Raw genomic sequence first — 13,183 nt, 5'->3', positions numbered from 1 at the left:
CATGGTTTTTGTTTTGATTGGTCCCGGATTTAAATATGCACTATTAATGATTATTGTTTTTACAATATTGCGTAGGTTTTTTATTTTTTTGATTGGGTTTTCTATTATTTGACTTTGGTGCTTAATGAAAAACCAAAATTGATCTGAGGAGGTATCATACAGATTTTCAATAGTCGTGTGACAACAAGGCAGAGCTTTATTATTAATCAAATTAGATACTCTCCTAATTTTTTTAAATAAAATATGGTACTAAAGTCAATCTTTTTTATATAAAACAAAAGTCAATCTTTCTAGGCATGGAAAATTGGAATATGGCACTTCCTTCTTATCGTGGGGATTTATGGGTGAGAAAAAGTCTAGAAGGGAAGATGGATAAATAGACTCCATTTAAAAATATATTATTTTTTACTACATATATGCAATTTTCTTTTATTCTACTCATTAAAAAATATTTAAGTACATTTATCATATTTTCATTCGAAAATAGTATAAACCAAACAAGTTACATAATACTCAAACAATACAATGAAATTTGAAATAATAAATATTTTAGATGATCAAAGAATTAATCAAAATAGATTTAAATTGACAAGGTAGCTAAATCGAATTTTATTAATCAATGAATCAATCTAATATTACAGGTTACAAACAAATTTAATCGCAAGAAAGATTAATATGATGACATAATCTATTTCAGACCTACATTTATACAATAAATTGCTATACGCAACTAAAATCTACACTGCAAGAAAATATAAATTTTCTAACTAGTTTTCTACTCGGCCCAATTTTCAACCGAGGTGAAAAAAATAGATGTGTCATCTTTTAATTGTTTTAAAAAAAAAGACTACATATTCTTTCGAGTGAACTCACAACCAATATAAAAAGTCTTTCGGAGAGACACGTTTTTGATTCTCACCAATAAACTTTTAATTTTATTTTTAGAAAATACTACATATTCCCTCGGTTGAACTGACAACCGATAGAAAAAGTATTACAATTGACGTTTTTCATTTTTTTTAATTAAAATTTCGATGCTCTATTCCTTCGGTTGAGGTGATAACCGATACGTAAAGTTTACATATTCCCTCCGTTGAACCACCCAACCCAACCGATAGGAAATACCTTAACGATATGTTTGGATGTTGTAAAACAAATGGAACTGAACGGAGCATAGAAGAATGAAATAAATATGTCATTCTATAATTTAGATATTTCATATTCTCTCGGTTGAGCCACTCAACCGATAGGAAATACCTTAACGATATGTTTGGATGTTGTAAAACAAATGGAAAAGAACGGAGCATAGAAGAATGGAATAAATATGTTATTCCATAATTTAGATATTTTATAACGTAGTATAGCAATTTTATCATTCCTTCAAATCAAATGGTATGAAAAATAATAAATAGTGATGGAATTAATTGAAATGCACTCCATCCAATTCCGTTTTATTCCATGGTTTTTTAATTAATCCAAACAATAAAACGTAAATTTATAATATTCTATTTCATCTTATTCCATCTCATTACATTCCTTTGCATCAATCCAAATATAGTTTAATACTTTTTTATTTTTTAAATAAAATTATGGCTGTCACAATATTCATAAAAACAAAGTCAATTTTTATATTTAAAAAAAAAAAAGTCAATCTTTTTGGGCATGGGAAATTGGAATATGGGATTTCCTTATAAGTAAAGATTCTATACCTATGAGTATAAAAAGGAAAGCATTTCAAGGTGTATGAAGTATCTAAATTATATTTATAACTCAAACTCCTCATATGTTATATGCCTTTTGTACTTAGATTTTTTTGTCTTAGTGCTCTTATATATTAACATTGCTGAATTGCTTTTTATAATACAATTCCTTACTATACAGAAGCTATAATTCAAAAAAGAAAAGTAACTTATGGAATGCCATAGCCAGAACTCTATGGAAACTCCCTCTTGTTGTTTGAAGGCTAAGGTTTCAGTCTCTGAAGCTGAAGGAAAGTGCCATTCTACTGTTGTGTCTGGATGGTTCTCACAATCTCAATCCTCCTCTGGTAATCATCAATTATGCTATTTCATTTTTTTGAATTTTAGGATTTACTATAACTGTCTTGGAAAAATATTTATCATTTATTTTCTCTCTTTTTTCAAAACAGGTCAAGTTGTTTATTTCAACAATCCAATGTGGCCAGGTTTGTCCAGTTTCATAATATTTTCTAAAGTGATCATAGTATGAGATGTGAATATATATATATATATATATATATATATATATATATATATATATATATATATATATATATATATATGTATATGTATAAATAAATTTACAATTATGTTCATATTTTGTGTATTGTTAGTGCTGATGGTTTTGGTATCTATCATTAGGAGAAGCACATTCAATAAAAGTAGAGAAAATATTGTACAAGGAAAAATCAGAATACCAAGAGGTTTTGGTTTTTGAGGTTCGAAATCTTCCTCTTGCATAGTACTCAACTAAAACCAATTGTCCGTTCATACATAGCTTTGCCCTGACTTCAGTTGGTCTCTGCTAGTGGACGGTGGGATCAGATACCGAGTATTCAAGAAAAAAGACTAAAACCAATTGTTTTTTTGTTTTGTAGTCATTATCATATGGTAAAGTGCTTGTGCTTGATGGGATTGTTCAGTTGACTGAGAAAGATGAATGTGCTTACCAAGAGATGATAACTCATCTCCCCCTTTGTTCTATTGAGTCCCCCAAAACAGTTTTAGTTGTTGGTGGTGGAGATGGTGGAGTTTTGAGGGAAATATGCCGCCATGGTTCGGTGACTCGTATTGATATTTGCGAGATAGATAAAATGGTTATTGATGTAAGTTTTGAAAGAAAAACAAAAGCAATTCATCAATCATATATATATAACTGATTTTCTAAATGTGAAAAGAACTAATTTCCATTGATCATTAATTAGGTTTCTAAAAAGTATTTTCCAGAGTTAGCTGTTGGATTTGAAGATCCTAGAGTACACCTGCATGTTGGTGATGGTATCTATTACTAATTACCTGCTAGTGTCAATGTTTAAGCTTTCGGTTTTATGATATACTCTAACGCGGTTGTTTCTTTTTACCGAAATTTGTGCAGCTGTTGAATTTCTTAGATGTACTTCTGAAGGAAAATATGATGCAATAATTGTTGATTCTTCTGATCCCGTCGGTATGTTATTACATTTCTACTGTTGATTTTCCTCTGATCACATAGTCTCATTATTATGATCTGTTTCGTAGTTTAGGTCCTGGTGAGGAACTTGTAGAGAAGCCATTTTTTATGACAATTGCTAAGGCATTAAGGCCGGGTGGAGTGCTATGTAATATGGCAGAAAGTATGTGGCTTCATACTCATCTTATTCAGGATATGATCTCGATTTGTAAACAAACATTTGCTTCGGTACGTTATGCTTGGACAAGTGTTCCAACATATCCGAGGTAGTTTATTTACACTTTTCAATTTTATGATTCGTGTTATGTTACTGAGACATTCATTACTACTTTTGATTCCCTAAAAAATCATGATTTATTATTCCCTGGGATGCAGTGGTTTGATAGGCTTTATACTATGCTCAAAAGAGGGTTCATATGTTGATTTTGTAAACCCTGTCAATCCTATTGAAAAAGTTGAAGGTGCTGCTAAACACCTAAGAGAACTTAGATTCTATAACTCAGAGGTTAGTAATTACATGGTCCAAAGATATGCGTACTTATTATTAATAAAATTTACTTTGCTTTCCAGTAATGTCTTGTGTTTCTTTGTGCAGATCCACAAAGCTGCGTTTGCTTTGCCAGCATTTTTGAAGAGGGAGGTGAGACTGCTCAGTGCTATGTGAAACTGTTGCATTTGTAGCACATTGCAGTAGCAATGGACATCTTAATTTCCATTCATTTCTAGCCATCAATCATCGGTTTTTAGATGTCATTTGGGGATGTTTATCATTATGGGAAAAATGAGAACTAGGTGTGATGTGATGATTGTTATCTATACCAATAGCATAGATGAATTTATTTTGGTCAATTTTGTGTACAATGCATTATCCATACTAGTATTTATTAGTTAAATATGGGACATAAATTGCGATGCAAGGAATATAGTTTTTATAGAAAATTTGATTTTATTTCCATGAAAGTACTACTTTATATATAGACTTGAAAAATATCTTGGTTGCAACAAATGTAAAATTGATTAAGAAAAGTACTATAAGGTATTTTGATTCACAAATTCACAAGCCAATTAAGAAGCCCTCAAGAATTTTTCCTCCACAAAGGAAACACCGAACAGCAGCAACACATACGCAACAGAATCGCAAACGAAAAACAGATTGGCACAAAGTCAAGAAACACTCACTAAATCAGTAATGCATCTGCGAAAATGCCCACTCTCCCCATTCCTATATCAAACATAATGAGAGAATCATAATGAAGATTTTTTTCTCTATATACGGTTTCTACATTCATGAGCCTCTTCATGAGTTCAGACAGAACTTAAGAAAAGAGGAATGGAAAGCAAAATTTAACCTGAAAATCATATAATAACAATAACATATATATTTACATATACAACTTCACTCAAATTTCAATATGAACATATTCTACCAAAGTTTTGTTGCATGTTTACTTTTCCTGATTAGTAAACCAGACATATCCAACTATATTATAACTATGTTCACCTTTCCTAATTAGTAAAACCAATATCCAACTACATGCTATTGTTCTTCCTCAGTAAAGTCAGGTTCTTCAGGCTTCTGAAGCAACAGAGCGGGTATTCTCTCTGGCACCCTTATCTTCCTTGCAGTACGGTTTCGTCGCAATAATCTGAGTGCATTGGCAGCAAACCTGGAAGCATACATGGTGGCACCTAGACTTGTTGAGGTACCACCAGCCTTTGCCAAAGCATCTTGCAGCCTGTTCTCCTCTTCAACAAGAGACTCTTCAAGCTTCTTCTTACAGTAGCGCCGCCAAGCAGCTTGTATAAAACATGCGGCCCATGTACGCCATTGTTGCGAGTAGAATCTGAAAGTGTGGCGCAGCTTCTTGCTGTGAAGGCGCCGGAACTGAGACGCCACGAACTTCAGATCGTCAGCTTTTAGGGCAAAGGCTTCGACTTCTATGATGGTTTGGACCGTCCTGGTGGAAATGGGAAGGTTGGATGAGGAATGAGGATCTAAGGCCCATGTGAGAAGCTCCTCTCCACAGAAGTCGCCAGCTTTTAAGAACTCGGAGTTGAAGAAGCCAGTTCTACCGCCGTTAGTTGTTATGGTCGACAGCTTGCCTCGCATTATGAAGAGCATCTCATCGACGGGGTCTCCTTCCCGAACAACGTAGCTTTGTTCTGTGTAAAGTATTGGCTTGAGACGGTCACACATTGCGTCCAAAAGTTGTCCATCCATTTTCTCAAACATCGGCACCTAAGTTTCATACACGAGAGAAAAACATCTGGTTATTATTAAAAATGTTAAATGAAAAATCAAACTATACAGTCTATGATCATCTAATAGCAATGAGCCAATGATATTTTGTTTACACTTCAAGAGCTGTCATTAAAATCCATAAGACTTCCTTTTGATATTATGAATCCAGCAACGAGACGATTAAAAAAGTTGGAAAAACTTACCCTCATCAGCAAATCTAAGCAAAGATGACGCTTAATATCCCTTCTTAAATCTTTGGGAAGATCATGAATTAAACGGTCTTCATCAACACCCCTGGTTTCTTGCCATTTGTATTGATCATACCTCCTGATTCGTTCTCTCAGGCTGTCAGGAAGCAATCGATGAGACATCCATTGTTCTGCATCCCTTCTTTTTACTCTCATCTCCTCCAATCTTGTTGTTGTTGACTGCAAATATGTCTGTTTCAAAGCAAACCAATATAATCAGTTAAAAACTAGAGCACATCCTCATAAAAGAACGGGAACGGCTCATGTGTCTAAATATTGATCTGAGTTTCGCATGGAAAATCAAAACTTAAAAACAAACAACTAGTGTTCTAAACCACAATCAAACAAACCCTAAAAGCTCAGGGTATTATCTAGAGATAAATGAAGATTAAAAAAGTATAAATAGTTCGATTTTCCAAAAAAGGAATCTAAATACAATTAAAGACTTTCCGACCAAAACAAGCCAAAAAAGGAAAACTATGAATTTAAATCTGGGAAATCACAGGAAAGGGCACCAGCAATCAAATTTACAAAATTGAACAGAAGATTAATAAATAGCGCTTCCCAGCTTCATTGCATGATTAAAAGAAACTATGGAGATTGACTGTTTTGGTCAGTTATATTGTTAAATTTTAGTAATAAATAGAGAAGGGAAATGAGAAACCAATTATATGATTGTTATTGAGTGGTTTTTGGGTGGCAGAGACCAAGCTCTCGAATTTTTGGAAGAGAGAGACCAAATCAAATATCTTAAATAGGAATTACTTATATCTATTCTATTATTGTCTCTCTAAACTTTCTCTGATGTACTAGTGTGTTAATTTTGTATTAATAATATAAACTGTCGCTCTAGACAAATTCTGCATAGGACTATTCTACCATTTCTGTTTTCTTTTCTTTAATACACTCACTATAGCTACCAGTTTCTAACAAGATTTTGGGTACATACCTGCATATTTCCAATGAGGAATGAAAACAAAACCAAACCAGCTATGGAAATGAAAACTGCGAAACAGATTTCCCAAAAATCGGTACTTGTTGATAGGTTCTGACCAAGAGAACTGCAATAATGGAATCCAGATCCAAATAAAGAGGATGAAGGAACAGTTAAAGAATATTAGGTAATATGTTGTAACAAAATTGGTACTTTTAGTAAAACTACATTGTAACATAATACAATTTTCCTTAGAATATACATTCATATAGTATACTAAAAAATAATCAATGAAGCACACCTCAAATTTTTTAGGCCCCACCAAAAACAGTAAAAGAGTTTTTGGGTAAAATCTCTTGACTCCACAACACCAGATTGAAGGGCGTCAAGGAAAATTCCAAAGTCAAATTTCTTTTTATCTTCCTCCAGTATTGGGCAAGAAGCATTCAAGAATGTTGAAATTGTCTTAAACCCGCCCCCATGGTCATTACAGTACATATCTGCCTTCTTACACGTGATATTACTTTGACAGGCTTCTTGCCAGCATGTGGTTTCTCGTTCTATAGAAAACAAGTACCAAAAGGCACCAAGGACCTAAACAAAACAAACAACTTAGAAATGAGAAAGATATGGAGATGACATCATTTCAAACATGGATCAAAACTGTAATTTTGTGAAAAACAAATGCAACACTGATGTGCCAACACTTAAGACTGATACAAGTGCCAAATGTCAAACATATCCAACACAAGCACAAGTCTATAATGTCTACTCGGGGAACTAAGATTACAATTACTAAAATACAACTTTCTGGGCATAAGTTGCAAGAAACAACCCCCAAAAGTAATTGATGATACTAACTAGCAACCCAAACCAACTAGGAATCCTAGAGACTTGCAAATACAAAACTAGAAATCTTACATAACAAGAATCTGACCTAAAATACTGTCCATAAATTGTCCATAAAAAGAAGCTTTAAGAAATTGAATAAAATATCTTAAATCCATACAGTTATTAATTATTTTCTTTTTATTGATCAGCATCATCATGCTTTCAATATCCTCAATCATAAATATATTAGGTGGAACAAAATACGCACATGCACTTAAAGAAACATATTTTGTCTCATCCATCTCATATAGTTTCCTTTGAAAGTTAAGACAGGTCCAACAATTATTAAAATATTCACAAGAACTCTTTAGTACCATAAAATCTTGGAAATTGAAATATAACAATTATCCTCTTATTACTAGAGTCTATCTCTGTGTAAGGAGGGGTATTGAGTGGAGTAGGCCATTCCCATCCCACGGCTAGGACTCTTTCTTGAAATATCTCTCTATTCTGTGATTTTCATTTATGTAAATATTAATCACCAAATTCACTTCTGGCTAGTCTATCATTTTTCTATCAGTAAAACTAAGTTCCTCTCAAAATCTTGGCTAGAGTGGTTTAACCCAATATTTAAATATCAGCAGTATCTAATAATCACCGTAGTTGTCATGCAACTAGCACATATTATACATGAATGAGAGTCCTAACATACTTGGGCATGCCCAGAGTTACCAAAAGTTAGAGTTTACAATGAACGAAGGCTTTTAACTTATTGATCAGACAAAATAAACTTGTTGAAAGAATAAAACTACCAGCACAGAGGTAAAAAGGTATATATTTAATGGACTTAAAAGAAAAAACTTGTAAACCCAGAAGTAGAATGTAAATAGTTTGAACATTAAAATATAATCGAAAGTAATACATTACCGAAAATAATTCTATAAAATCGTAAGAAAAATGTAGCAGGGACTTACATGACTTGCAAGCATATAAAGAAAGAGATTGAATGCAGCTCCAGCCCAAGCTGTTTCAGTGAGTATGCCAGAGGTCCTTGTAATTTCTTTATATAATGGAATTATTCGTAATAGCCGAGGCATATATTGGAAGAAAACAACAAATTTCAGCAAGTTCTTTGTATTGAGAGATTCAAAGCCATTCATCTTCGGGATGATAACTAGAATCACCACCTAGTAATAATCAGGTTGAGCCAATAAGCTTACAAATGAACACGTCACAGTGAAAAATTTAGAATCTAATCCTCATAAACCCTTAACATACTAGAGAGGCATACCTGTGGGAGGGGAAGAATTGCAAGAATGTCAACTAAGAAATATGATGACAGATACCTCTTGGCAATTGCCCAAGAATCTTCTACCAAAACACCTCTTCCAAATACTCGGGAAGAGGGAGCAATAAATCCAGTACGAAATTGGAAAATCATGTGGATTATATAAAATGCATCAGACAAAGTTCTCAAAAAAGTCGCTGTAATCTCCATCCCTTTATCCAGTGAAAGGCATTTCTTCTCACCATCAATCACAGGAACATAAAAGAACAAAGGATCCAGTGATACAGCAATGACACATAACAATACAAATATTTTGTTCCACTTTTGAAGGAATGAACCTAGCGGATCAAGTATTTTCCATTTAGAGCCAAAGTTTCTAGAAAGAGCACTGTTCTGGTGAAAAGAGTCGAATCTTGTTCTGAACCTCACCATCCTCTCAGAACCAGATTCCAATCCCCTTTGAAATTTCTCAGAAAATGAACTTAATGTGCTTCTAAATTTCCTCGACTGTGTTGGCTTATTAAGTGCAGGATGAATTCTCTCAGAAAACTTCTCTGAATTAGAATCATGAAACCTGAACATCACAAAAATTAAATAATAGAATATAGAACTAATGCTTCAAATTGGTTATATTTAATTACTATCATTTTCTTATATTATTAGCAGGGTGTACATGTATGTGTGAGTGTCCGTGTGTGTGTCAGTGCTTCGTATCTTTGATGTCGAAGTGAGGTAAGTGAAAGAGTGGCTCTTAGAGTCTCACAGTTGAAATAAACAAAAGAAACAGCCTCAACAGAAAATGCCGATAAAATTGCCACAGACAACAACAAAAATCATATAATGTAAATTAAGACACTCGTAACCAGACTAACCTAACAAACTTCTCTTGCTGAGTAGTACTCACAGTCATAACTGCAGCCTAGTTAAAACTTGAAATACAATACAGAAGAAGATGAATGCTACTGACTAACTACTAGCATCACCTTGAATTCTTCCTACCTACACCTGAAACAAAATGAGACATTGACAATCATCAAAATATCGAATCCAATTATCAAACAATTGAAAAAACAAAAAAGCACAAGTCTGTCCATGTAAATAAATATCAAAGCCAAATACTAGTAAGCGGTGAAAACCGTCTAAATTGATTTTCTTACTATCAAACAAGAGTTGAAAATTTTAACTAGAAATGTAAAATTTGATACTTAATTCCACATCAAACATGCTTTAAGAGTTAAGACTAATAACACTCTTAATTCAAACTCAAATAATTTATAACCAAACAAATTTTACAAAATCAACTTCATCCAAATCAAACTTGTGTTCACCAAATGCTTCCACAAACACATAAATAATCAATTCAAACTTAAAAAAAAAAAAACACCATTCCTTTCCTAAAACCCCCCCAAAAAAAAAGTGCAAAGAAAACTACAATCTGCCCCCAAATAACTCACCGTTCATCACATGAATGTACGCACACAGTAACCATCATACAACACATAAGCCAAATAAAAACAATTCATCCTTCACAAACCACCAAATATAATTCCAAATGATGGAAAAAATCAAATTCCATATAAAAACAAACACCGATATATAGAGAGAACGAGAGATAGAAAAAAAGTCCAAATTTCAAAGTATTGTTAAATTGATAATCTAAACATCAAAATGACGAACAAACGTCGAAAAAATCAAGTAATGAGAGAGTAAAGTCACAAAAGAAGAAATAAGTGAAAATGACAAGTATCGAGAACAGTGAAATAACAATACAGAAAGCAGAAAAGTCAAATAAGCAGTTGAAAAAATGGATACATTGAAAATGATAAGAAAGAGAGAATGTGTGTGTATACCGAAAATGGAAGCGATTCGAGAGAGAATAGAGAGTGAAATGGATATGTAATAAAGAAGAAGAAATGAAGGAAGGTTCGAGGAAAATGAGTAAGAAAGTGACGGATTGTGATCTAACTGAAAGAGTCACGGGTTATGGTTTTTTGGTTGTGAAATAATTGGGACTTGAGTTTTATTTTTACAGAGAGAGACACGGGGAAAGGGAAGGGAAGGAAAGTGGGTGGAAGGAAACGGGTGCAGAGAGTGAGTGGGGAATGAATGAGTGTGTGCAAATGGTGAAGAAAGTGAGGGAAAATAATATTCATGTGAGTGGGTGGGTCCCGGTTTTTAAGGTTTGAAAATTTGGCATGTTCAAGTACGTTCTAGTCAAGTATGTACGTTGTTGAAAAACAGGCGTTATGGTGAAGGATTCTGATTCGAGTATCCAATGAGCAACGTTGATATAGGACTGGAGGAGTTTTTTTTTTTAATGAGTATTGCTAACGAGTGTTTTCTGTTTAATGGTTAAGATTTTAAAATAGTAAATTTATCTGGTAGTCTACACATTTAATGTTTTAAAAGTTAAAATATTAATTTTTTTATAAAATATTTTCTTTTTTAGAATGTTCAATCTGAGGGCACGGGTTAACCAGACTCTTATTTTTTTAATTAGGTTTAATGGATATACAATTGGAATATATTAATGTCATATCATAAAAATAATTTAGAAAAAAAATTTTAAACAACAAGGTTTAAAAAAAATACCAAAAAAACAAGTTTTTCAAAAAATTTACCAAAAGTGTCTAGGTTTTGCAAGATCCCTGGAGTATGCGCCAAATGAATTGGCGCATTGGTACAAAAATTAGGTGTATGCGCCAGATGGTTTGGCGCCTATGTGGGTGTTTCTTTTCTTTCTTTTTTTTTTTTGTCTTTTTACAAACACTAATACGCTAAATGAATTGGCTAGTTCAAGGAAATTTATACCAATGCACCAAATTGTTTGGCGCATACTCCAGGGGATCCTGCAAAACCTAGACACTTTCGTAAATTTTCTGAAAAACTTATTTTTTTGGTAATTTTTTTTTAAACATTGTTATTTAAATTTTTTTTAAATAATTACTGACTTCGCAGAATAAAATATTATTATTAATTGACAATGTAAAATTAATTTACACCTTAATGAATAATCTCTTTTTTCTTTTTTATTTATTAATATAATGATTATTAATATAATAAATATTTATTTATTATTTCCTCGGTCTTAAAGTTATAAAGTATGTATTACTTTTGAATTTTTTTGCTTTATTAAAAATTAATAAAGTTAATGTAATGATAAAAGAGTTTCATTTATTAAAATATCTTCATTAATGGTAGTTAGATAAATAGTTGATTTAATTCAAATGTATTTTTTTGATCATTAAGTAACGATAAAACCTTGCAATGACAATGCATTCGGAGTCGAGGTTGAGCATCCCTCATAACTAGATTCTCTAAAATATTGTTTGAGGTCTTTTAATATTTTGCCTTCTCCTAGAAGACATCTTAGGAGAATACCTTCAAGAAGAACCGTCGTCGGTCGCATGGGACTACGAATGTGAAGTACCTCCCCCACATTTTGACTAGGAGAACCATGTGTCCTTGTCAGATTCAAAATATGAAGATTAAAGGAGGCCAGATTAGCGGTGAGCCTTGTAGTTGGAATTCTACCCATAACTGGCATTTGGATAGTTTTCGCAACGAAGGTGTGAGATATTGGATCAAACTCTAGTATGGCCGAAGGGTAGCTTATTGGTTCGACAGGGTTAAGCATGAAGTCGAAGGTTGTTCACATGCTTGTGTCGAAGATGCTAGGGTTGTTAGCATGTTAAATTAGGTTTTAGTGTTTAAACCCTAATTTGTTAAGTTAGCTTGTTTATTAAGTTGGCTTGTGTAATAGGCCTTGTGGAAAAAGCCCATTAGTTAGTATGTTAGGTTTTATTATAAATAGCATACTAGTCTCTCATCATTGCTAAGCTGCAAATCCTAATTTGGGGTGATAGAGGTTATTTGTTATTCTTGTAAACTCGTAATCTTCTTTTAAGAGAAAGTAAAAGAATAACAGTTATAACCAATCTTGTGTTCCTCTTCTTCCTTGTCCTTTATTCATCCCTTATTTTATATTTTGTTCGTGGCATTGAATTCACAACAAATTGGTGCGGTGAGCGTGGAGAAGATGCCTTCAACAAAGTATGAGATTGAAAAGTTCACCGGAGTGAATGATTTCGGTCTGTGGCGCTTGAAGATGAAAGCCCTACTGGTTCAGCAGGGTTGTTTGGAAGCGTTGAAGGGAGAGGTAACCATGAATGCAGAATTGACGGCAGCGGAGAAGACGAATATGATCGAGAAAGCACACAGCGCAATTTTATTAAGCCTTGGTGATAAGGTTCTCCGGCAGGTATCAAAGGAGACGACGGCATCAGGGTTATGGGTGAAACTTGAAAGTTTGTATATGACCAAATCGCTGGTAAACCGACTCTACCTGAAGCAAGCTTTGTATTCATTCAAGATAATTGAAGACAAAGTATTGGCTGAGCAGTTGGATATGTTCAACAAGCTGATTCTTGATCTTGAAAATATTGATGTGA

General features: G+C 33.2%; 2 protein-coding genes across 4 annotated transcripts; one reads left to right on the top strand and one right to left on the bottom strand.

The window, feature by feature from the left end:
• Positions 1 to 1,790: 1,790 nt before the first annotated feature.
• Positions 1,791 to 4,105, top strand: LOC131596059 (spermine synthase-like). The gene is made up of 9 exons (XM_058868619.1): positions 1,791 to 2,047; positions 2,150 to 2,185; positions 2,382 to 2,458; positions 2,618 to 2,845; positions 2,945 to 3,017; positions 3,115 to 3,186; positions 3,263 to 3,455; positions 3,565 to 3,694; positions 3,785 to 4,105. The coding sequence occupies exons 1-9, from the start codon at positions 1,912 to 1,914 to the stop codon at positions 3,851 to 3,853; spliced, it is 1,014 nt and encodes a 337-aa protein (XP_058724602.1). The 5' UTR covers positions 1,791 to 1,911; the 3' UTR covers positions 3,854 to 4,105.
• A 415-nt stretch (positions 4,106 to 4,520) lies between these two features.
• On the bottom strand, positions 4,521 to 10,846 carry LOC131596058 (cyclic nucleotide-gated ion channel 1-like). 3 transcript variants are annotated; one of them, XM_058868616.1, is made up of 8 exons: positions 10,583 to 10,846; positions 9,605 to 9,737; positions 8,736 to 9,306; positions 8,419 to 8,631; positions 6,915 to 7,207; positions 6,629 to 6,740; positions 5,635 to 5,871; positions 4,521 to 5,428 (listed from the first exon to the last, which is right to left on the bottom strand). In XM_058868616.1, exons 2-8 carry the CDS (start codon positions 9,640 to 9,642, stop codon positions 4,727 to 4,729), a joined length of 2,166 nt encoding a protein of 721 aa, XP_058724599.1. In that variant the 5' UTR covers positions 9,643 to 9,737; positions 10,583 to 10,846; the 3' UTR covers positions 4,521 to 4,726. The 3 variants fall into 3 exon arrangements, with proteins under 3 accessions (XP_058724599.1, XP_058724600.1, XP_058724601.1); XM_058868617.1 differs by lacking the exon at positions 10,583 to 10,846 and adding an exon at positions 10,187 to 10,513; XM_058868618.1 differs by lacking the exon at positions 10,583 to 10,846 and having other exon boundaries at positions 9,605 to 10,513.
• Between the last annotated feature and the right edge of the window lie 2,337 nt (positions 10,847 to 13,183).

The sequence above is a fragment of the Vicia villosa genome, linkage group LG4, assembly GCF_029867415.1.
Source record: "Vicia villosa cultivar HV-30 ecotype Madison, WI linkage group LG4, Vvil1.0, whole genome shotgun sequence".
Classification (NCBI taxonomy): domain Eukaryota; kingdom Viridiplantae; phylum Streptophyta; class Magnoliopsida; order Fabales; family Fabaceae; genus Vicia; species Vicia villosa.
This window is presented reverse-complemented; position numbering and strand designations above follow the sequence as displayed.